Below are 26,364 nucleotides of genomic sequence, written 5' to 3'. Positions count from 1 at the left end.
AGTTTAGTATTCCATTCCATTACCGAACTAATCAGTTTAATTTATGGATTGGAAATGGAAAACTGAGTTTGCAATCATCGGAAAAAATCATCTTCATCTCATTAGAAATAGTCATAAAATACCCACTGGGCTATTTTGGTACTATTTTTTAAAATAATTTAATTTCAAATTTAATTTTATTTTATTTATACCATAACGGTTTTATATTTACGTCGATATTCCGCAAAATTCATTTCAATTATAGAGCAAAAGACAAAGTCTGAATAATTTACTCCTTCGATATAATTTTAGTGACAAAGTCAATTTAAGATCCGGAAGCCATTAGGGCTACCTTTTGTAAATGTTAAGGTGTTTTTAGGGAGCACAATTAAAATATAAACTCCTGTAATATTTTGCTTAAAATAAACCAAGCACGAATTGTATCTTTATATTCCTCCAAATGCCTTTTTCCAATATATATATTTTAAATCAAGTATGTAAATACATATATGGCATTATAGTCAGCAAATGTCGAGGACATTGGAATCTATTTTATTTATTCTCAGCTTTATTTATCACACCGATGCATCCGCTTTCTATGTTTCGTCGACAGTTTGATTTGATTTTATAATTGCGAACATGTTAATACTTGAACAATTATAAAAACTAGTATTTTAAATAACGTAACGACATTCGAATTCGACATTTCGAATTTACTTTCAATTCCAGCTTAGCGATTAGTTTAATTACACACACTATTTTAATATTCATAGAATTAGTAATTTTACCATATAACCCTTGAGCAGTTTATTTTATTATCAAACATTTGTCTTACACTATACAGACATTCCAATGACTGTATTAATTTGTCTCGATACGTTTAAATAAATATATAATATCGTAATAGATAACTTTAAAATTGGATGTGCCAGCCTTCTAGACAATACTAAATATATACGAAGGTATCCTACAAATTGCAAGTCTAAGTCCTACAGTTTAAGATATGTGTGTTGTAGTAAATCGATCATTTCAAAATATCTATAAAAATTTAAGATAATAGTCATTACTGTCATTGTGATATAATAAATTAGCTTATAATTCAGTTAAGACTTTAATCTACGCGTAATTTCGATCGATTTTTTTTGTTTTTGAAGTAAGTAGTCAATATACTCGGATTTTCCAATAAAATTCCAGGTCAAATCATTGTCTGTAAGGATTAAATGTATTAAAGTATTAAATACCTTAAATGAAAATCATATCATCAATCATAAGTATGGCGACATTCTCAGACATTGAAAGAAGTAAGGAATAAATATACTAGAGTTTTCCTACATAAATACATTCAAAAAGACGTTATTCCAGATTTATTAAACAAAAAAAAACAAACACGTTTTCATAAGAAAGCAAAAATCTACTACAGCATTTAAAAAGTATCTTATCGCTATTATTCGCCCAATGCGAATAATTACGAAATTCTATTTTTGACTAGTTCTTGTCTTTATTGTAAATAAAATAAACATTTATAGTCAGATTATCGGATATTAATCCTCTTCAAATATATTTTCGATTGATATGAATATTAAATCATCAACGAATAACGCCTGTTATTCTCGATTGAAACTTCATTTCAAACACGTGGTAGTATGTACAACAAAAAGTCAATTTAAAGGTGTTTGTACATTTGAATTTGTTATATTTTCATTTTAGCCATGCGTAATACGTTGATATTGGAATATTTGCCTTAGAAACAGATTAGTATTAAAATCTCAGCTTCTAAGTATAATCTACCTTGGTCTTCGTAACGACTGGACGAGTCGTTAGAATAGGACTATTGTAGATAAGATTACATATAGGAAGCCTGCCTCACGTCAACCCTTCTGTGTATGTACAGATGACTGAAGCTCTTACTCTTAGGCATTTTTTGACAAATACTTCTTTTGTCAGATCTTATGACACATAAAAGTGTTTTGTAATTTGTAACACTTTTCTCCGTTCAGACATAATAAACCATTCTACCTTAGATTGGGGCTTCCTTTAAAATAAAGATATTCTTCATGAAAAAAGATAAAAAACAGTTATAGGCGAGAAATTTTTAACAAATCATGTATAACTCTAGCTTTTTAAACACCTAATAGTTGTAATGAGTTTCTTCCATATAAGTTGGCGAAAAGTACACAGCGCTTATAAAGTATAACGCATACCTACAATAATAAATGTTTGATTCCAATGTAAAACTTTAGAGACGTAGAAACAACTAACTTACGTACTACACATTGACACCTAAATATTGGGTGAAGAAATGTGTGTTCAATACTTTACTATTTCAATTATTATAATAATATCAATACGCTACACTGAAAACACATTCGTACATATTTTAAACAACGTTTTACTATCTTGTAATATTTAGGTTAATACATTCTCCAATCTTTATCCTTTGTCATAAACATTTTTATAGTTGACTGGATTTATTGCATGCTTTATCAGAAAATACGAATATACTTATTTTATTATCCTAATTAATATTTATATTAATTATCATTACTAAAAACCAATCCATCATTTGACAAAAATATTTCGGAACATATTACCTGATGGTAATAGCCTTTGGGCTTGTCTATGGACAAGGGCGCTGTAAAAAATATTAACAATTCCTTACATTACCAATGCGCCTACCTTGGGAACTAAGACGTTATGACCCGTATTCCTGTAGGTTCACTGGCTCCCCTCACCATGCAAACTAAAACACAAATACACCTATACGGGCATGCACAAAGCCTTACCACCAAGTAAACATAGATATCCCTAATTGATTGATGAATTTAATTAGATGTAGCTAGATTATTAAATAAAAATCTTTCTAAATTCGTTATTGATTTTTCTTTTGAAACAGTTTCTGCAATAGATGTTATAAAAGTATTTAAACACTCAATATTAAAAAAACTAACGACATATGGGGCATTTCGGTAAAATTCATAAATAACATCATATACGATATTGCTCCGTATATAGCAGTAATTTTTAACAAGAGCTTGGGCACGGGTTCATTTCCTAACTTGTTAAAATGTAGTAAAGTCTTACCACTTTTTAAGAATGGAAATATAAGCGATCCCAGTTATTACAGGTCTATTTCAATACTCCCATCCCATTTAAGTAAAATTTTCGAAAAAAATATTTGAAATCAACTGCTTATCCATTTTGATACAAATATTATTTTTCATAAAGAGCAATTTGGTTTTACAAGAGGACGATCAACAACTGATGCGGGAATTGCGCTTGCGAGAAATCACAGAATGCTATTGGAGTATTCTGTGATTTATCTAAAGCATTTGATTGTGAACACGAGACGCTTCTTTATAAACTCAAATATTACGGCGTTAAAGGTAAGGCTCTTGATCTCATTGCTTCATACTGAAGTCAAAGAATCCAGCAAGTTTTCATTAATGGAATAAAGTCTTCTGGATCTACGTTAACAATGGGTGTTCCACAAGGTTCAATTTTGGGTCCCTTTCTATTTCTAGTATATATAAATGACCTTCCTTACTATGTTAAAGGTATTTGTGATATAGTATTGTTTGCTGACGATACTTCACTGATTTTTAAGGTTGACAGGAAAAAAACTGACTCATAGGTGGTAGCTTCACTTAATTGTTAAATGACGATTCAAAAGTGCTTGCATACAGTTTAAAAAGCCCACTTGAATAAAGTTTATTTTGATTTTGACAATACAAAGACCGATCCCTTTCACCCTAAATGACACTATTTCTTTTCTTCTCTCTACCTGATCTAGGAACGAAGCTTTAACTTTCGAATCGTAATTTCATTCCAAACCAATGCTGAAAGAGCAACGTAACCGAATTCATACAACACATAAATCTAGTAACAATCTCAATTTAATACTTTTTTGTACACTACATAGACATATTTGCGGTACTACTCACATCATAAGAACTAACAATAATAGATATAAGTTAAAGTAGTATTCAAAAAAATCACAATCTGATTTACCTTAAATAAACTAGAACGTTAATTTTCAAAAAAAAAAAACAAAACAAACATTTTTTTATTGCTGGGATTAAAATGTTATTTTAAGATAATATAATATCATTTATACAGACAGCTTTAGATAACTAAAAAACCAAAGCTATATATTAAGCGACATCATTACTCAATTCATAGATAACACACGATGTCCGTTTTATTTGTGACTTTATTACTTGCCAGTTCTGTCTGGTGCCAAAATGAAGGACTTTTGGGATGGCATCTAAAAGTTGGAATAAAAGAAGCTCAGAGAATTAGGGAAGCTGAAAATGCACGTCACTTATTACCTTTGATCGTCGGCGGAACCGTAGCACCGGTGTACTCCCATCCTTACTTGGCGGGTTTACTTATAGATGTTATCGGATTTAATAACCCATCAGCATGTGGTGGATCTCTTCTGACGAATACAAGAATTTTAACAGCGGCGCATTGCTGGAGTGACGGTAGATTTCAAGCATGGAGAATGACTGCTGTACTCGGCTCACCGTATTTATATTTCGGTGGAACAAGAATACAGTCATCAACAATAGCTATACATCCTGACTATCAACCTCAAACTTTAGCTAATGACATTGCTATGCTGTATCTGCCTGTTAGGGTGCCTTTCAGCAGCACAATTCAACCCATAGCGATACCAGCCAAATCTTGGGCAAGTTTTGATTTTACTGGTATGTGGTTACAAGCTTCAGGATATGGAAGATACTCAGATTCATCAAACCCAACTACGAACACTCAAGTTAGAAATATTTTCCTCGAAGCTATATCACTGAGGCAGTGTAGATCAGTTTTTGGAAGTATTGTTTTGGATTCTAATATTTGTACAAGTGGAACAGGAGGAGTCGGAATATGTCAAGGAGATTCAGGAGGGCCACTTACGTTTAATATTCGTGGTACAGACGTCGTTATCGGTGTCAGTTCATTTGTAGCTTACGATGGCTGCGAATTAGGTTTCCCTTCAGCTTTTGCAAGAGTAACCAGTTATTTCGACTGGATAATTATGCATACATAATTTTTTATTAGATAGATAATATTATTTAATTTACGCCTACTAATACTCTGTTAAACATAAATCTTATATTAAGCAATTGATAATATATTTAATTTACAGACTTTATGAGTTTATTTATAACACTAAATTCTAATAATGGAATAATTAAAATGTGTATTAAATATAATTGAAGGAAAATAATAGTTTAGTTTTTAAACAAGACAACGAGAGCGCTAAATTTTCTCTAAACGACAGTTTCTCAACATTGTAAAACAGTTTTATAGAGCGCTGCTTCGTAATTGGGGCAGTACAACCGGAAGACGAAAAGAATATAGTTTCAGGAAATGCTCTAATGGACGCGAAAACCTTGGTGACAATTTTGAAGCTTTTAATAATAATGTTATGCCTTGTCATTTTTATTTTCATTTCAACACCAAAATTTTAATAAAAACGAATTCAATGGAATATACATTAATTTTCCTAAAAAATCCAAATAAAAAGGAATTTCATTAAATTTACTGATTACAAGATTACATTAAATGTTGATTAGGTAACAATAATAAAAGCGATTTAAGTAATATGATTATTTTAAATTCAATTAGCATTCAAATAAAAACTATCACTTGATATAGACTTACGAGTTCACGGATTCCTCGACAAATCGTAACATGGTTTAGTGCAACATCTCAATAAACCTTATATCGGTGCTAACTTGCGGGTAAAACAAAGTCGCTAAACCTTCTTTTTATTTATTTACTCTTTTTAGTCTGTTTATTTCGAATGTCGGTTTATGATGCAAACCTCTTTATTCGTTTAAAAGACATACGTTCAAATCGTCTATATTTTTTTCATTATACATGTATGATATGATTTTATATTATGATATATTTCATAAATGCAAAAATCGAATTGTAAATATATACATTTATCTACATAAGAACTATTAACACTTAACCTTTTACATAAATATGAATTAAAAATAGTTACTTTATAAATCGTGGTAGCGTGGAATAGTAGCAAGAATGCTAGCAACATTTCCACGTTGAAACGCAAAAAAACGAACCATCTCTCCTGTCACCAGTGGAGGCAATAAGGTGAGGTGCTACACTAAATCTAACTTGATTTTAGATGTCTAATATCGTTCAGCAAAAACTAGTAATTATATGTTTTTACCTAAGACTTATATGTTCACATTACTCCTCCAATTTTACTTTGAATTCAATAAAAAAATTCCTTTATGAATCCCATCTATCATTTAGATTTTAACCAATTGAAGGTCAAGCCACTTATTTATGTTTATAAAATCTATTATTTTATGTGTCAAATATGCAGACTTCCATGTTATTGATATCGGTAAGATAAGGCAATCCATCCTCTGTATATTTTTCTATTACATTCTTAATTTATAAATTTCTAGTTCAAACATATACAATTATATAGTTTTTAAATTTCTTTACAGATCCCCAAAAACATCATCCTCGTATCGACTTCCCGACTCGGTACCTGAGCTTTGGCGAAACGTTAAAAGCCAACTGCACAACCGCGCCTGCGCTCCCGGCCCCGCACATCACATGGTTTATTAATGGGAAAAAGGTTGCATATCCTTTTCAATGTTATGTGTGGTTGGATTAACATTGTAACAGTTCATTAGGCTGTTTGTGTTGCTCATATATCTTAATTTATTTAACAAATGAATACACGTTGTCATTATTATGAGCGAAATTTAATTTAGCTCGCGATTAATTTGCGTATTTGCGATTTCAATAATCATATTACTATTTGGTAGTATTGTAAGTTTTTTGAACTCTCTATTTTTATGTAACGTCAATTTAATCATTTCAATTCCAGTTCAGATACAGATCGAACAGTTGACATACTTCCACGATAGTTCAATCCTTAATCTAGTATTTCTTTATTTGTTATTTGAATAAATTCTTTATTATTAATAATTATTTTTCTGTTATGTCCCAAGATTTTAACCTAGGAACAATACCTGCAGCCTTATCTGCTAGCCACTAAACCTAGGGGTAAATGCTAAGTTAAGAACTGATGTAACTTTTAATTCCAGATGGATGAACTGGTAGCCCATTCTCACAAGTTCCGCGTACCGATGAGTGAGCGCAATGGAAGAAGAGGTCTTCAAAGAACGTTAGACCAAGAGTCTGATCGTAGCTCTCCTCCCCCAATTCTCGCCCTTACTCATATATCTCATGTCGCAACAAGACCTCCCGGCTGCAACATCAAGGAACACCCCCACCAAGTAATTATTAATGACTGTCTGTGAAGCTGATGAAAGTAACTTCTATTGAAAAGATATTTTACATTATTTAATGGCACGCTAAATATTTTTAATGTCTACTGTCAAGAAATTTATATGACATATATACCTGCAGTTTACATAATAAATACTAAATTAAACACATAATTTATTTTAACAAACAGATTGTAACATGGATAAATGTAACATTTAATGATTTTCATGTTCTTAATCTGTGTGATAAATCTCGATATCGGCGATGTAAAAATAAATCGTAAGGAAACCTGCACGTCAGCAGCCTGATGGAATGAGCTAAAAGTATTTTCCTCCAAAAAGGAAGCGGTCTAGTAATGAGACATCTTACACTCACTGTTTCTGTACTATACATACTCTTATCTACAAGTTCGACACGTTTCTTTGTAAATGTTTCAGGTCATCGTATATCTTAAATATTAATTATATTATTAATTATATTAATTATATTAATATTACATCACATATGTGTAAAAAATCTGTGTCTGTGATGACATGTATTAACTGTGAAAGTTACTATATATCGATAAATGGAAGATTAATATGTATTGCTTTACCACAAAATAAATGAGACTCTTCTGAATAAAAAACAAAGTATGCGTTATACACAATTAAAGTAAATTGAAAGTTACCATCGGTTCGAGACATGGTTTCTGTGCCCTGAAGAAATTCCGATATACTTTAATACGTCAATTAAATGTAATTTTATTTACATAAGAAAATTACATTACAAATAAAATTATATGCATACATAAGTAAGTCAATTAAAATTAATTAAATTCTTATTCATCCATTATGAAAATGAGCGAACACTTTCTTATCAACAATATTATCATATTTTATCCCATTGTGTGCCTTATTATTATGCGAAGAGAAATAATTGTGAATTTGTATAAAATAAACATTCGAAATTATATGAAAATAAATACAGGCGCTAAAGACCTTTCGGAAGTGAACAACTATTTTAGGATATCTGTAATTTAAACTTTGAATCACTTCCTAAGGGCTTAAGTATATATCCGATTCCAAATTTCATAATACTACAATTATTAGTTTACACAGAACATTTTGGTTAATTAAATTTAAATTAATTGATTCGTTCATAAAATTTAAGGGAAAGGCTTTTACTCGAATCGTTCGTAATATTGTTTTACAATTATGTTTGGTGCCTCATGTCGTTAGTCGAAAGATTTAGCGTTTTCAATTTTCAAAGGTCACATCTCATCATATTTATTGAGAAAATGTCTTGATGATTAGAACACATGGATCATAACCGGTAACAAAGACTATCATTACAAAGTTCAAATGCTTAATACAGTAGTTTTTATACCATAGTCATATATGTCATGGAATCGCAAAAAATTAAATATATATGTTATATATATTTAATTTTTTGTATATAAATAATATATGTCTGGATATATATTTTCGTCGTCATCATTTCTCACCAGTTATCTTGGTGTGCTATAACGCCTTTAAATAAAAAGGTTGATAAAATGAAGTTGAAGATTGTAGGGAGCGAAGAAAACCCTTTTAAAAGTGGCCTTAGCCCTTATGTGCATAACGAAGTTCTTTAAACTTCAAGTCTCATTTAACTTAACAAAGTCACGCTTAAGTCGCGCGTTGATAGTAATTATTCAGTAAGTTAACGTACTAGTAAGTAGCCTGTAAGTGTCCAACAGTTGCAACAGTCTCCGTTTTTGTGGCTTAATTCATCATGCTGCTCGAACGCCGGTTGGTGAATACATTATACATACGCGGCTGATTTTCATCCAACACGGTTACGTTTTCACACCACTGAACTGCCTCTGTTTTAATATTATATTAAATGTAACATACATATAGTGTAAAACTTATTGATACTAAATAATATTTTTTCAGACAGATTCCGTATTAGAAAACGACGAAGTGAACATGGTTCTCGGAGTAAGCCGCCATAGGAGTCGAAGGCCTAACCGCGGACGTGATCTGTACATCACTGTGTCTGAACTGCAGCTGGTAGCAACTGGACGGCTGGAAGTAACTTGCGTCAGCACCATACCTGAGTTTAGAAATATTGAAGACAAATTCGCTGATCTCAGAAACGATACAGTTATAGGTAAGACCTCTTTTTCGTTTCATTATTATTATTTTTTTATAATATGGGTGGCAAACGAGCACGAGGCTCACCTGATGGAAAGTGACTACCACCGTCCATAGACATCTGCAACACCAGGGAGCTTGCAGGTGCGTTGCCGGCCTTTAAGGAAGGAGTACGCTCTTTTCTTGAAGGTTCCCATGTCGTATCGGTTCGGAAAAACAGCCGGCGAAAGCTGGTTCCACAAAGTGGTTGTGCGAGGCAGAAAATGTCTAAGAAATCGCGCTGTTGTAGATTTTCGGACATCGAGGTGGTGTCGGTGAAACTTCGAATTTCGACGAGTAATTTAAATGAAAATTGATAATTGTCAACGCTTTCAATTTTCATTTAAATTAATTTGTTTATACAAGTATTATGAGAATAAAAGTGTACTACGTACAATAATAATTCAAAGTTTATACAAGTTTGAAAATTAATGTTTATTATCTTTTTTATTATTTAATTAGTAGGGTTTTGTCCTAGCTCATCTGAGTAGACACCATCCACTCACCATACCTTACCGCCAAACTTAGTTTTGTGTATTCCGGTTTGAAGGGTGCATGAGACATAAAGAACAACATTTTAGCACCTAAGATTGACGGCGCATTGGTACACCAATGTTTAGGTGCGGTGGTGACCACATACCATCAGACGCCTGCCTACTGATTACATAAAAAAATAACAAACAACAAGCAGTACAGACATTAATAATAAATAAATCCATGTGTATCCCAAAAAACGGTATGGTTATCGACGACGTTTTCAACCCAAACTGTTAACCTGAAAAAAAACTGGTGATTAAAAGATATACATACTCATACATACATATCAACCGAAATTCTAACAATATTCATTACATACATTTGTTTCAGTGGACGTTATAAGACCTTCAACGTACATTCAACCTTCGACCAACGACACAACGACCGGTGCGAGTACCTCCGAAGCTACAGCGTGGTTTACGTCATTATTTATAAAAATTATAATTATTTATTTACATATAATTTGTTAGCAGATCATTACATATGTTCATTAAAAGGGGCTGTGATAATATATCTTAACACGAACTCTAGAACACGATGTTAAGAATGTTCACTAGACATTGTTTGTGTCAAGTATGGTATATAATGACCAAGATAAATGATACCGAGAATGATACCTATGTTGACGAGCGTGAATGATTCTTACATTTTCTTTTCTGGTATTTTTCCTTAATTACTCTTAGAATATTTATGTTTGCTAGGTTTATATTTAATATAAAAAAGGTCCTGAACCTGTTCGCTCTATAAAAAAAATGACATCAAAATCACGAATTCTTATTCTTGAAATTATTTGTCAATTTTCTTGCGTACATTCGAATTTATCGTTTCAAATCTTTTATAAAAAATAAATATATTGGTTTTGGCAGAATGAATTGAACCTAATTTTAAGGCTAGTTAAATCAAATGAATAGAATATTTTATTAATTAAAGTACGTAGGTACTAATTTGCGGTTTAGACAATTAAATATGCTTTTTAAGAAAATAATGACAACCATTATCGTGCCTAGATTTTATTGAAATCGCCAAAGTAATACATATCATTCTCCCTAGGAGACCTAGATGATAAGTAAATATATGAAATTTTATTCCTAACTAGCTAATCTGAAATGCCTAGCAATGCCTCTTTATTTATTTTTGTAAACATATTTCTGGTACGATACGCGCGACTTATTACATGTTTACGGTAGGTTATATATACATATATACATCAGAAACATTAAATGCCCACAGTACCTGTGGTGGCAAGAAACAAACATTGCTTTAAATTGTATCGAAAACAAAGCAAAATACAAGGCGATTAATATAAACAACTCCAGTTATACTATAAATATGATTATAGTAAAATATCATAATAATTAATATTTGAGCTATTTAAATCCTATACATGATAAGATCATAATCCGCGGGTTTAATTATTCAGTAATTATCTTAATAAATATTAACTTGACAGCAGGTATTGACAGATATTCGAACACGTTTGGGATAAAATGATGTTGTCCAAAACAAAAATGACAACCAAATATCCTTTACGTAAAACGATAATAACCTTATTATAAAAAAACTACAACTAATCTAACTAATCTACTAATTATAAATAACAACATAATCACGTCACGACTTCGCATGTATACCTAAAAGTGGTTTTTAGAATTATAACGTGTAGTATAAACAATTTACTGACACTATAAGCTATAGTTATATTAAAGTATAAATTTCAATCGAACAAACAATCACCAAAAAACAACAAAAAGTTAGACAAATCGTTCTTTACACGAAAAACTATACCTACAAAGTGAATATAATTACAAAATTTCAAGGACACAGTCATCAAAATACAAGACTATTAAAAAATAAATGAATCTCCAAAAAGTGTATGTTTAGAAAAAAGTATAATCAAGATAAACTTATCCTTTCTTTTTTTTATTTGCCAATGGTTGCTATCATTATTCAGCTACTGTCGCAAAATATGCAATGTCAATAATTGTTTATAATAAATATGGTTTAATTTGTTTATTTCACTATTGTAGTAGCAAAGTCGTGTCCGTGATCAAAATTATGTTTAAAAATGCAAGTGGATGCTCCCAAGTAAAGACGTAAGTACACATGGAATTAATTGAACTTGAAAGCTATGTAATGATTGTAAAAAACAAAAGATATAGGCAATAACGTAATTACCGCAGAAAACTAAACAAAACAACGTTTAAATAAAATGTAATATACCAATAATCGTTTTAAAAAAAAAATACTAATATTTTCTTTTTTTTTTTTAATTTATCAGCGTAAAATAATGGTTTTTACTTAACGTATAATTTTTCGGTAGAATATAATCGGTCGTAGTGAATTTCAGTTAACTTATAAAAAACACTAACCTAACCGAAACGTTCTAAGCCATTGAAATTGTATACGTTTTATTATAAATTCTGTCACTGGTTACAATCTATTATTTACGTATTTAGATACTTACTATTCTACCGTATATATACGGTATATATTTCATAAAATAATTAATGTACTAATAAACAATAATAATACATGGAAATTTCCAATAAATATATTGATTGTTCGTGATCGTTGTATAACCGTATAGTTTCAAAATATTGTAATGTTATTCGATAAAATATTTAATATTACGTTATCAATATCATGAAAATTATTATATAGATAATATAGAAAATACATAATAAATATAGTAGCTAAACAGCCTTATAAATAATTGACATAAAATATGAAATATGAGGACGGATAATATTTGCTTCCTTAAATGATCAAAACAGAGCATCAATCATTTAACAAAATATCTTTTTTTTTTAATAAAGGTAACGGTTACCAAACCGTTTGCTTGCATCCGTCCATTGCAAGACAACGAGAGATAAAAAAAACTACGCAAGTTTCAATAATCATGATTTCACACAATCAAGAAATGAGCAAAATAAATATGGAGTTAAGATTCGCTTCTACCGCTTGTAAATGGCAGACACACATTTGTTATAAATATTGCGTTTCTGTCAATTAAATACTCGTTTATTGAAGTAATTTAATATGATTTAAAAACCGAATACAGATGAAATCATATTAAAATTCAGGTAAATTTACACGAAGACTAAGATAAGGATTACGAGTTATGCTGTCGATCTACATACGACCAAAATATAAAGCAATACCTACTATTATAGTTAGGAATCCTTAACCTAGCTCATATCTTATAACTATAATAAAATAAAAATATATGGGTATCTCATTTTACGTTTTTATTGATAAAATTAAATAACCTTAGTAAATAACCTTTACCTACTTCTATACATACTGAATATACGTTAAACACGTAATTAGTTTTCAAATGTTCTGATATGTTAATGTTTTTTAGTTTTCAGTTATACTTAAGATATTTTTCTTACAGAAAATTTCGAACATTAAATATTTTCTTTCGATTTCCTCTAACACGAAACTAGGACAAGAAGCTATTCAAGTATTACGTAAGGATGATTCCGGGAAAAGAGGTTTTATATATTTAATTAGTATTTATAAAATACTTTTTAAATAAAATCATAACAACATTATTTTTTTTTGATAGTTGGAATAGTTTTCTAAATTCCTATGTAAAATAATAAATCGTAGATTGAAAAACCAGCTATTTTTTTACAATTAAATACAAATTATGCTTAAACACTAACTATGTCCGTGATAACGGCTAGGAATTCGAGCGATGTTCGTATTAAACGTATGACAAATGTTTATTAATAGCTCACTAAGCCTCAATACAGATATTAATAAAAGGCCGATGCATTTTTTTTATTACAGTATAATGTCATGATTTTCAAGCTTACGTACGTATACTCGTACAACAACCAACAAACAACCACAGCCTGTAAATTCCCACTGCTGGGCTAAAGGCCTTCTCTCCCATTAAGAAGAGGGTTTGGAACATATTCCACCACGCTGTTCCAATGCGGGTTGGTGGAATGCACACGTGTCAGAATTTCAATGAAATTAGACACATGCCGGTTTCCTTAACCGCCGAGCACGAGATGAATTATTAAGACGAATCAAGCAGACGCATGAATCAGCGGTGCTTGCCTGGGTTTGAACCCGCAATCATCAGTTAAGATGCACGTGTTCTCACCACTGGGCCATTTCGACTCTCATACTCGTACAATACATTTATATTTATTTAACTTATTGCTGAAGGTTTTAAAAAAAAATGTAGAAAAATTTTATTTTATTAAAGCAAAATTACATAGATTTAATTTCTTTTGATTTATTCTGTAAGATTCCAAGTATTTACCATAAATAATCTATATTAATATTCCACCTTCGGGGTAAAGAATTAAGATCAAATTCAATGGAATTATACTTACGTAATACTTAATTAGCCTCCCATGTTTGCTCTTGTCCGTCCCACATAGTGCCAGGTACGGTTAGAGTTAGTTAATAATTTAATATAAAAAAAAACTCATTAAGGCTATGTCGGTGAATTTAGGAGCTTTATTATTTATCTGTGTGTATATAATTATGGACCAAGGGAGTATAGTCATTTGTATGAGATAAATGGTACCTAAGATCCTTAACATTTAATAATAAAATAATCATAATTATGAAAAATATTCCACTTAACATTTAAAATACTATTCTACATTTGTTAAACAGAGTAAGTAATTAAAACTTTTCTCACTATTTAAAATTATATTATAATTACAAATATCTAAAATAACGCTTTATAAATCAAACGAAAATAGGTTTGTTTTAACAAAAATCTCATAGAAAAATAAAAGTAGGTTCACAAATAAATACTAATAAAGAACTAGAAGCTACATATGTACATTATATGAATCCTTTTGTTTTAATTTGACTACTTAAACTACTGAAATATTATATACATACATATATGAATTTTATCTTTAAGAATCTGGATGCCGGAATTAATTTAAACAAGAAATATTTACTAAAACAAATATAAATACATGCAACGGCGGATAATATTCATCATATTAAAAAAAAACCTTTTTTATCTATGTATATGACTATGCGCCTAATTATAACAGATCGTTAGTCTTGAGTTCTATTTTCTTTCCAAATTATTGAAAATTTAAAGTGTCAAATATGTTAATGTTTCAATTTTTTTATCGACACATGCTCATAAATAAAGAGCGAACAAAAAAAACTCGTTGGTAAATTGAGAAACAGACATAAATCTTATTTGTTTACCTATTTAGCCTATTTATACAGATATAGTTTACAAACCGTTGCATAAAAAATACATTTTTACAGATATATAAGAAAAATGTAATTAATTGATTTATAACATTAAGAATCTCGTTTCATTTTTTATGAAAAAGAACCTATCACCCTAGTCTAGCATCTAGTCAGCCTGTCTTTGCTATGCATTTTTCTCACTAGTAAAAATACAGTCATAACTTATATGCGAATAAAATTTATAGATAAGCATTTTTAATTTACAACTGACGAAATGAAATGAATATACATAATTTTAAATTAAATATGTACTGTAAATAAATATAAATCATTCAGTGTGTCACATGCTTCACGAAGCCAATAAACCTGATAGTAATATTCATAACGAACATAAAATGTGAATTGTAAATTTTTAATTAAGTACAATTTCAATTAATAAATTAACTCATTTAAACTGCCATTATAATATATACTATTTGCCTCAGATTACAAAACAAAACGCAGATGGAGTGCTCGGGGACTCGGTAGTGTGCGTAATAATTAACAATTTGTTAATATGACGATAAATGATAATTAAAGTACATATATATAGTACGATACAACTTAGATGTAGCATCGGCAAAATTCGTAAAATTGATCACATCCGAATTAAGTACGCTATCCCCAATTATAAATATTTATTCCTCATGTGAATATGATCTTTGCACAAACGTAAAAACTTGTAATATCATATCGCCTAATATATTCGTCAATTTAACACGTCGATTTACATGCACTTGCTTTCTCGGGTTGAACTGACGCAAAAATCTATAGCGACGAATAGCGTCGAATGACGCGATAGGGAACTATTTCTATTGGTTGTGTAAATCGGTACCAATAGGTTTATTGAATTTGCCGATGCTACATCTAAGTTGTATCATACTATAACTGCTTATGACGTATTAACAAAAAGACGCATAATTTCCACAGGAATTCAGAGTCGCATTTGATTTATATTCGCTTTTGTTGCTCCACTTTAATATCCCGTGCGCTCCTTATGTTTTATCCATTTGCATTACATAAAGGTGATTTGAATGAGTCCTTATAGATTGAGAGCCAGTGATCGGCAGACTTACCTTATAGTAGCAAGCTCCATATTACTGTCAGGTACCAACCCCTTAGGGGTAGAATTACCAAAATTCCTTTCTTAGTGGCTGTCTACTCAATAAATTGATTCTACTTACCAAATTTCAAGTCCCTAACTTTAATACTTTACGCTCGGCGATTATGAATAAGTCAGTCAGGACTTGTTATTTCATATATATAGATAGAAGATATAGAAGGAACCGGAGTGTCTACCATTGAAGTTTTCTAAAATTTTTATATATATTTTAAGATATCAATCACGTTTTAAAAGTCGATTTTTATGCTTTTCGACTCCATGGCACGCTCAAAGGAGCACTTGATGGGAATAATGTACAGCCATTTCACCAACAGCAGATGAAGCAGTATACCCGACAGTAATATGGAGCTTGCTCCTATAACAAAAGTCTGCCGATCATTAGCTCTTGGGCTATTACTATAATAGGGAATATGCATGCGATGATAAAAAATATATTATATACTTAGGTACCAGTTTATATTTTAATTTATCTATTATTATATTTTAAGGGTAGTAATTAAATAACTTGTACATTTCATAGTTTGTTTATAAAAAGGGTTCCTTTGTACGCAGCAATCAAAAACATGTAGCTATTAAACGCATATTAAATCGCGTCAAACGAATCGCGACAAATGTAAAATATTGCCTTGTGAAATGTAGTTGTTAAGCTTTTGTATGTTTTGATTTTTATGAATGATGGACCAAAAATATTTTGTATATAATCATCTCAACATACAGCCACTTGTTTTATATTAAAAATGTAAATGGAATGTGCATATTTCCTATTGTCAATGTTATAAAATTACCTAATGGACTATTTTTGTTTGAAATTGTTTTACTCTGTAGCCATCGACTGCTTATTATTATTTAATCTTATATCTGTAAATTGTCTAATGTATAAAATCTTACAATAAAATAACTATTTAAGTCTCAGCTACTGACTACTGTAAATAATATATTATTACATATATTCAATTTACTCTCTAAACTTTGTTTTATTTAGAAAAAAAGTTATATAGATAAAGATATTAAAACTCTAATTACAACTGGCCATTTTAATAATTTGTTTTTTTTTAAACGTATATATTTTATTTAAGTAGGTATACACAATCTTCAGCCAAGCCCAGGCGACAAAACATTTTCGATAGGCACGTGAAGCTCATTTCTTACGCATATTAAATATGAATGCTCCATCCATATATGTATGTACACGCTTCGTAACGCGTATGCATCACAAAACAAGCCGCACGCGTCAAATGGCGAGACATGTATTCATGTACTCCCTTCTTCTCTATTTATGTATTCCCACAATCAAATATCTATATATAACAATATATTTACAACAAAGTTAAGATAACCATTGTATAAACACAAGAAATTGGGATAAGCTTATAACGCCAAGTTTCCGACTGCGCAAAGTCAATAAATCCTTCCTGGCAAAGTATTCATCTCTATAATAAAATTCGACATTTATTTTGAGTTTTGCCTATTCATAATTTCAAAAGGTTTCTTAAAAAAATACTTTAATACATAAGGCTCTATAGGCAACGCACTATTATATAGATAAAAAAGCGTGGATATAATACTTGTTGGCGATCAGACAGGATAAAATCTATCTATAGAAATAACTGCAATTGGAGTCTCACTAAAACTCAAAAACAGAATATCATTATTTTTTTTAGGAAATAATGTAAATGTAAAGTGCAAAAAATCGAAAAAAGTTATAATTACAGTACGAAAGTCTTCACTTGTGCGTTTTCTGATACTACAGGTCAAAAAAATGTAATTTCTTCCTGCGTCTGATCGGCTCGGCCACCGTCGACACCATTAACAAGTTTTTTCTCGGATGCTTACGTTCGCACTTTGTGGTATGTGGACGCGCTTCACACATGTTACATGATGGACATTTCGATATCAATTTTAAAATTCAATTGAATTTTCTTCAGTCATTCTGAAGTTGATATAGGCACTTTCTTATTACTGTATGTAATAAAAAAATATTGAACACTTTCTGCTAATATAAGAATACTTTTGAAACTATAATGGAGCCCATTACATTAAATTTGACCGATATTCGATTCGAACCTCCTAATCGAAAAGTTGTTACGAGGTAAACAGCTAAAAAGTTAGGTCTTGTAATAATAGATAATACTTACGTTATCGCTAAAAAACACCTAATACTTTCCACGCAGTTTCATTTAAAAATTAAATAAATACTCTTTTATCATCGACTCCAATGTTAAATAATGTGATAACATACCTATAAATAGACAAACAGAATAACACATACCTACGTAAAGAAAATGGCGCACAGGTTTAACTATAATAATTTAAATCCTAGCCATCGCCGTATTCTTCTGAAAATTCCCATGTTATCATCATATATCATTTACAAAACCAGAATGCCTAAAAGACTATCCATCTGACTTCATATATTATGTTAAATACAATTGGATGTGATATAAAAACAATTTCATAAAAACAATACTTTATTGGAATGAAATTTGTTACTAATCTAGAACATATCGCGATAAAGCATATACTATAGTAATTACATTCATAACAACTAAACAAATATTAATAAAATATGAATATAATACATTATTAATAACTAGATATCTCTACAAATATAATTTTAAAACGAGTAAACATAAAATGTTATTTTCGATATATCTTACCAAATACAAAACGAAACGTAAACCCAAACTGTTTTCATTATTTCATATCAAACATGAAAGTTGAAACAAATGTTTTTCAGATGTAGAAAAATAAATACGAGCAAATAATACTACTTACATTTTAGCTACAGATCAGTTTTGCACGGTACAGTAGAGCTATTCTGGTAGGACTCACTCGAAACTCACAGCGAACACGACCGTAAAATGTCCAAAAGTAATTTGCGACACAACAAAAATACACAACGCGCATCAAAATCACGTATCAGTAAATCGATTTTAAACGAATGATTTATGAAGGCAGAGATGGCCCAGTAGTTAGAACGCGCGCATCTTAACCGATGATTGCGGGTTCAAATTAATAATTTGTGTTTACAATTCATCTCGTGCTCGGCGTCGAAGGAAAACCATCGTGAGGAAACCTGAATGTGTCTAATTTCATAGAAATTCTACCACATGTGTATTCCACCAACCAACATTGGAACAGCGTTGTGGAATATGTTAAAAACCTTCTCATAGGGTTATCTATCTCCATCCTATGCCTTAGCACAGCAGTGGGAAATTTAGAGGCTGTTGTTGTTGATTTATGAAGTGAGTTCTTACGGAACAGCAAGGCGGCAATACAATTCGGTAAGAAATTATATCGTATCTCACCCGCAAAATATTGATAACCGACTTACAGTTACTATACGCCATTTTGATGCGTGTATCCTATAAATTATATAATTTTTGTAGTCAATGTCACATTGTGACTTATCATTTTTTTTCATTTGCGATGAATTGCCAGTTGTTTATTCCTGATTACAAACGGCTATCTCTATTTTATATAGAATGCACGGATATCGGAAAATAGAAAAAATATTGATAAACGAGGATGACTATCAATGCTTTGGGGATTTCTATCAATAGTCAGTTGATACAGATAAACGTTGTTCCTTAATAGGATTTTAAAGTTTACCTTACTTTACCGTAACTTTTATTACCGGTTTCATTAATGATTGAACCAACTATGGCTAACTGAGAATATGGAAAGGGGGACTGTGGTAGATTGCGTACCATGCAAAAATGGTTTTTTGGATCATAACACAAAACTGAAATCGGCGCGGCGGTAATTTGGACACGAATTGCTATCAAATTTATGTAGCAATATATCTCACTATTATCGTGAGAACAAACATTTAAGAATCATATAAAGGACCGCAAACGTTGCAACGTTGAACGTATAACAATTTGATACTGAGATTTTTACTTAAGATAAGATATGGAAGAAAATCAAAACAATACAAGAACCATGCCGTACTATCAACAGTACCCTACATTAAATATTGTAATACTGACTACTAATAGCGCGACTTAAGCTAGCAAGTAATACTTGTATTTTACAACTATTATGGAAAGTCACCGATACTACGATATTATTCACGTTTCCGATACTAATGCTCTATTTCTGTTATTGATACGAAGTGTTTTTCCATTTTCCACGGTTGGATAATATCGTAATTCTTGAATGCCTTTAAAATATATAAATATTGTTTTTCGTTTCACCTTTTTATAGCATACCAATAGTACTTAAAATTAGCTATCAGTAAGCCTTACATAACAATTAATTGCAATATAATTGATAATTTTAATGCGTGTTTCACACAGCGATCTAATTAAATAACGTTTAATGACAAAATTATTAGCGTGAAGGTAATTTTGGAAAATTCATTTACATACAATATTGTTTTAAGTTTTCAATAACTACAATTCATTATCATATAATCAAAACAATAATTATTGTGGTTTGAATAAGTTATTTTTGTTTAAATAAAATACAGTCTGTGTGTTTTTATAATACTAATAAATAAATAAATTTTAAACATTTATTACTAGCGTTATATACTAGGTATGTGTTTGTTTTATAAAAAAAATAAAAGCAATGCCTATTTATTAAAATTCGTTAATAATTGCATAAAAATAAATCAAACAAGCAACTACTTTTAGAATTGTGCCATATATTTGATAAGCGAAATCACAAAATAAACGTAAAATATAAAAACTTTAATTTATAAAAACTAAATTGTGCTATTACTATTTTTTTACAACAAAAAAACTACATTTTGAAATTACAATTTGCGATCATACGTCTATGAGTTTACCTAATCTTTTGTACAAAAAATCTACATTCACACAAATATTTTGAATTAAAAATAAAAAATCAACTAATCTATATCCTATCCTCTTGGCAATGTTCCATAATGAATTTAGGAGACCGTCATTGAAAAGGAAATTCTTAGTGCTTATTAACGACTTAAGAAATTTAAGGTGTATCTAAGGTTTGACTTTAGCATGCTGCTTAGACAGTTATAGCTTTGTTAACCCCGTGTTAAAAAGTCAAGAACAAACATATAGAATTAAGTATCTACTTCATACCTAATTCTTTAGGACCAATATGAAGGTCACAGCAACTAATCGCAGAGTAATCACAGTACTGCTTTCGATTACGGAACCCTACAATCTTAAATGATAATATATAGAAATGCTTTAAGGAAATAAAATAAGGTGCTTTATTTAATAAAATATTCAATATGTGGTGCGATGAATCTGATTCAAATTTAATTTGATTTTTAATAAATGCATATATGTTTTATAATAGTTCAAATTTCCATTGATCGTGGTTACAGGCAGTTGAAATAACCCGATTATGCAATGTAATTTATATAGATATAATGTTTTATGAAATTAATAACTATTCAAAATAAATATTTCCATACAACTAATGACTACGGACACCAGAAAACAACCCTGGATCTACTTCTTTCCCTTGCTATGTATGGGTATCAAACATTGCAATACAATATATATATTATATGAGGCGAAGTATTATACACTTTAACATTTCCAGAGGAATTACTATTCGGCTTTTAGAACTCGGATGAAGCGCCTTTCATGTAAAAAATATGATTACTATCAAAAGTTTAAAAGCCGAATATAACGTATAACGTTTGAAGGAATATTTTAAGCACACGAATTTTGCGCCATTTAATTGTCGCTCGGGGCAAATACACCGGTTTGACCCCAAGATCCGGGACCACCGGTAATTTTAAGATAGTTATATTTATATTTTACACGACTATTTTATAATTACTTTTAGTACTCTATTTTCATGCCACATGATTTGATTATGGGTGTAATTAGGACGGAAAGGCTAACCATCGGAAGCAAATTAAATAATTACAATAAAATATTGTGCTACTTTGATAATGTAGTCTCACGTGTTTCAGAAGATAAATTAATCGTTACTTTTCAATCTTATCATATCTTTTCCTTTCCTTTGCATTTAATAAACGATATAAAATACATTATCAACAACTTTACTTTTAGTTACAGTTTATATTATTCTGATTAAGAGGAACTCTTGAACATAAAGATTACTATACGACTTAACTCATAATTTCTGGTGAAGTTAACCTACCAAGAAGATGGCATTTTGCACGTTTACCTTGCAAGTATTAATTTAAAAAAAATAGGATCGAAACAATAATAGTTTAAACGTAAAAAGTGTATTCGCCAAGATGCTGGAATTTTTTTTATCGCGATTGCCTCAACAAGCCCTAAATTAAAATGATTAAGAGATCATTAGCATTGATAAAGAGCCGAGATGACCCAGTGAAGAAAATACGCTGACCTTACTCAATAATCGTGGGCTTATGTCCAAAGAAACCCCACTCAGTGTCTACATATCTACTCAAATTGTGTTTTTAATTAATCTCGTGCTCAGTAAAGGCAAACATCGCGAGTGGTGGGACACAGGTGTTATTACTACTACGCAATATATCGTAATTTAAATTAGGATTATTTATTTATACAATTACACTTATACATTATATGATTATGATTTCTAGCCATACGATTTGGTAGTTGGTGCAAATATACAAAAGCTAATAGAGATGCATAAGTTGATGATAAATATGAACTATGAAAAATCGATTTTATGACCTATCGAGTCGAAGCAAGCACAGTATGTGTATCTACATATTTTTATTTTTAATGTTTAATGAAGGCTAACATAATAACACAATGTACTATAAATTTTATACTAACTAATTACATAATTTATTAAAAATAATTAATTTTCTTATATATAAATAATTTTATACATTCCAATTGGATTAAGAAGCCTGGGTGTATGCGTTTCAGGCTGCAATAGATAATTTTGTATTTCGAATAGTAAATCGCTATCACTAAGATAAGTACATAATGGTAACAGATAACGGAATACGACATAGATTACTCCAAATTTCGTAATTGAGACACTATCGCTGCTAATTTTGGATGACTAACATGCCATTACTGTAATTTATTATCCAATTGAGAAACGATTTGATTGGAGACAATTTTAGTAGCAACCGCTGCATTAGGAATCAGAAACCTGTCCATATCTTTAATTAATAAATTATCGCCATCTGGTACGCCATATTTGAAAGTTATCAACTCCGGGTGCCTCTTTTTGGCGGTAATTTTGACTATCGTTGAAAGTGGCCTCCTGGATAAAACTTTTACAGCACCCTTCTTATTTGGTATTTCTCTCAATATAACTAAGTGCGTTTCCGTTATTACGAGATACGAATCAAACATGTATCCATTCGATAGAACTTCTTGGCACGAGAAGTTATCCACAACATGTTGGCTTTTGAGGAACGATTGAAGTTCAACTATTTCGTCTACGTTATCTGTATTCGAATCTCGTCGGTAATCGGAATGCGTGTCTTCGTCTTCGTCGTTGATACTGAAGACGGGAGGAACGTTGCGGTATCTTTGCTCCTTCCGATCATTCGCCGAAACGTGCCACTCACCGTTATTGATGTTCGAATTTGGATTCACGATATATTCTATTAACTTTCCTTTAACTTCTTGACTTTTTGCTTTCATAGCGGATGAAAGCTTGCTGAATAGCTGAATAGCCGGTATGTTATCTCTTGCCTTATTAGCTGATTGTTGATTATCATTATCGTTGTTGTTATTATTAGGCGCACATACCAAACAAACAGATGTATTATGATCTTCCAAACAATCAGTCATATGTGGACCAAAATAGTCGTGTATTGCCACAAATCCCCCATCCAGCATCGAAACGTGTTTTATATTTTTTTTAAGAAAAGATGCAACGACCATATGAGCGTAGCTGTCTTCCTCTGTTCTACCAGAACTAACGAAACACAAGTGTTCTCCTGCAGCCAATGATCCCGCAGCCAGTGCTTGACGTTGGGAATTCAGTAATCCTTGAACAGCCGTTGTAAATGCATTAGGCTCTTGTAACATTAAATTGCAATCAAGATGAAAAGCAGTCGATAAATGTCCAGCATTATACTGTTCGGCAGGGCGACAGTCGACTAGAAAGAACTTAACTGCATCAGCATCTGCCACATCCACGGTGGCACTTTCAATCAACTCATGTACAGCCACAGGGAGACATAGAGCTTGAGAATATAGTTTAGAATTGATTTCCAGTCCACTTTCAGAGAATAATACTTCTAGAACATCTTCTCGGAACGACACAGGTGTTTTTAATGAATAATAATGTGCTAATGAACAAAAGTCTGAGACATCATTGGCCTCAAGGTCACTCGGCATTTTGCTCAGTATCTGAACTATGGTAGCCTTATCTTCATTCTTCATTTGCAATAGTTGCTCTCTAGCATTAATAATCATAATTAAGCAAAGAAAGAATATAAAGAAAGGGTCAGATCTTTGGAAATACAAATCCCACATGAAGAGCACCACTTCCAAATTACAAGTTCCAGAAAAAAGAGATTTTAGCCACGGCATGCAATATTGTTCAGGTGTTATACGCTTGGTATCCAAAAAGGAACACAGTTCAGGATCATGATACTGAATTATTAACCTCAATATGTGAAAGGGTACTCCATTTGATGTGCATCCATTTGGAATATATAGCTTCAAGATTCTTTCAAACATGTTATAAGTATCTGATCTCGGCAATTTTAAACTTAGAAGAGGGTAAAGTATTTCTATCCAACCATTGTTAGAAGCATAGGTAATAGATCTAGACTTACAATAAAAAGTGAGAATTGATTCAATATCTGAAATAACTGATAATTTTTCATCATCATCATTATCAAGCTTCCTTACAAACTTTTTTACATTGTCCCGTAATTCGTTCTGATTTGTTAAATCAAATATCTCATCAAACATAAGTAATTGATTACCCATATCATGGCAGTTGAGACAAACAAGCCATACGTCCGGTCTCAAGCTCTCTGGTATCTTCTTCCCTTTTGTGATTGCATTGATCTCTTGAGGCGTGCAGCCATCTAGGATTGCTGACTCCAGTTCAATCAACCTTGAAATGAATTACCGATTATAAAATTAATTGCAATAAAAATTGTAACTTATGAAAGGAATTACTTCAATTATTTATATTTATTGTAAATTATGTTTAAATAAGTTTTTTCTAGTAAATGTTTAATTTAATTTTATAGATTTATCACTTTTCTATAGTGAACTGAAGAAAGAATTTACATTTAACAGTTTAAAGTTAGAAATGGCACAATTGTTTTAATTTCCTTGACCTTAATATACTCAAACATTCATAAAAAACAAACATTGAACAGACACTAATTATATAAGCGTACATATAGCAATCTAATTATATATATTTTCAATATAGAGAGGAAATCTATAAATTTTAGACTTCTTTCTAAGAAATTTTAAAAACATCCAATGAGATTTGTTAATCATTGTTTAATAACATCCATATTATTGTTATAACTACGAAATGACTCTTTCGATTCTCATAGCCAAATAAGTTAACACTGCGCTATATGTTATTATATAGTAAAATGATACTTTAAATAAAATCTTATTTATTTTCTTACCAGGTACTGTCATCCTCAGCAGTCATTGTTAAATTTCTTTTTGAACGATCAATTTAATCTGATTTAAAAAAAACTTAACGTACACACTAAGTAATTAAGTTTACGAATTTTTAATTTGTAAAATAATAACTTTGTCCATTAAAAACAGGTAGAATTCGCAAAAATCATGATCCTCAATTGCAATATTTATCTTCTACAATAAACACTTCACATTTCATTTTTGCGTCAATTCAAATTGACAAATTACCATAGATTTTTTTACCTTTTCGTTCAAAAATGGTCAGTCATATGATAACTATATTTTTGCAAATCAAGTGTGTCTGGTATTTAAACTTGTTTAAATGTAAGCCAGACATTAGATTGATAATCGCTAATAACATAAAAACAATTGTAATTATTTGTAAGTAAAAAGTAGTTTCGCTGACATTAATTGGAGACTCCCAAAATTATATTTCGATAGTATTTAGATTCAAATTAATGTAGACTTTATACTATTTTTACAATGTTCAATTTGAAGAAAA

The 26,364-nt window shown here is 30.6% G+C and overlaps 2 protein-coding genes across 2 annotated transcripts in view; one reads left to right on the top strand and one right to left on the bottom strand.

The window, feature by feature from the left end:
• Window positions 1–10,693, top strand: part of LOC124531892 — a 93,754-nt gene extending 83,061 nt beyond the window's left edge. Inside the window, exons 4-7 of the mRNA XM_047106460.1 lie at window positions 6,468–6,601; window positions 7,077–7,268; window positions 9,180–9,396; window positions 10,287–10,693. Coding sequence (XP_046962416.1) covers window positions 6,468–6,601; window positions 7,077–7,268; window positions 9,180–9,396; window positions 10,287–10,426 — 683 coding nt within the window. The 3' untranslated portion in view covers window positions 10,427–10,693. The remainder of the gene's footprint in view (window positions 1–6,467; window positions 6,602–7,076; window positions 7,269–9,179; window positions 9,397–10,286) is intronic.
• Window positions 10,694–22,781: 12,088 nt separating this feature from the next.
• LOC124531651 (TBC1 domain family member 23) lies at window positions 22,782–26,079 on the bottom strand. Its single transcript, XM_047106125.1, has 2 exons — window positions 25,844–26,079; window positions 22,782–25,308 (listed from the first exon to the last, which is right to left on the bottom strand). Exons 1-2 carry the CDS (start codon window positions 25,867–25,869, stop codon window positions 23,295–23,297), a joined length of 2,040 nt encoding a protein of 679 aa, XP_046962081.1. The 5' UTR covers window positions 25,870–26,079; the 3' UTR covers window positions 22,782–23,294.
• Window positions 26,080–26,364: the final 285 nt, after the last annotated feature.

Source organism: Vanessa cardui, chromosome 8 (assembly GCF_905220365.1).
Source record: "Vanessa cardui chromosome 8, ilVanCard2.1, whole genome shotgun sequence".
Lineage (NCBI taxonomy): Eukaryota > Metazoa > Arthropoda > Insecta > Lepidoptera > Nymphalidae > Vanessa > Vanessa cardui.
The sequence above is the reverse complement of the archived record's forward strand: the minus strand, read 5'-3'. Positions and strand labels throughout refer to the sequence as shown.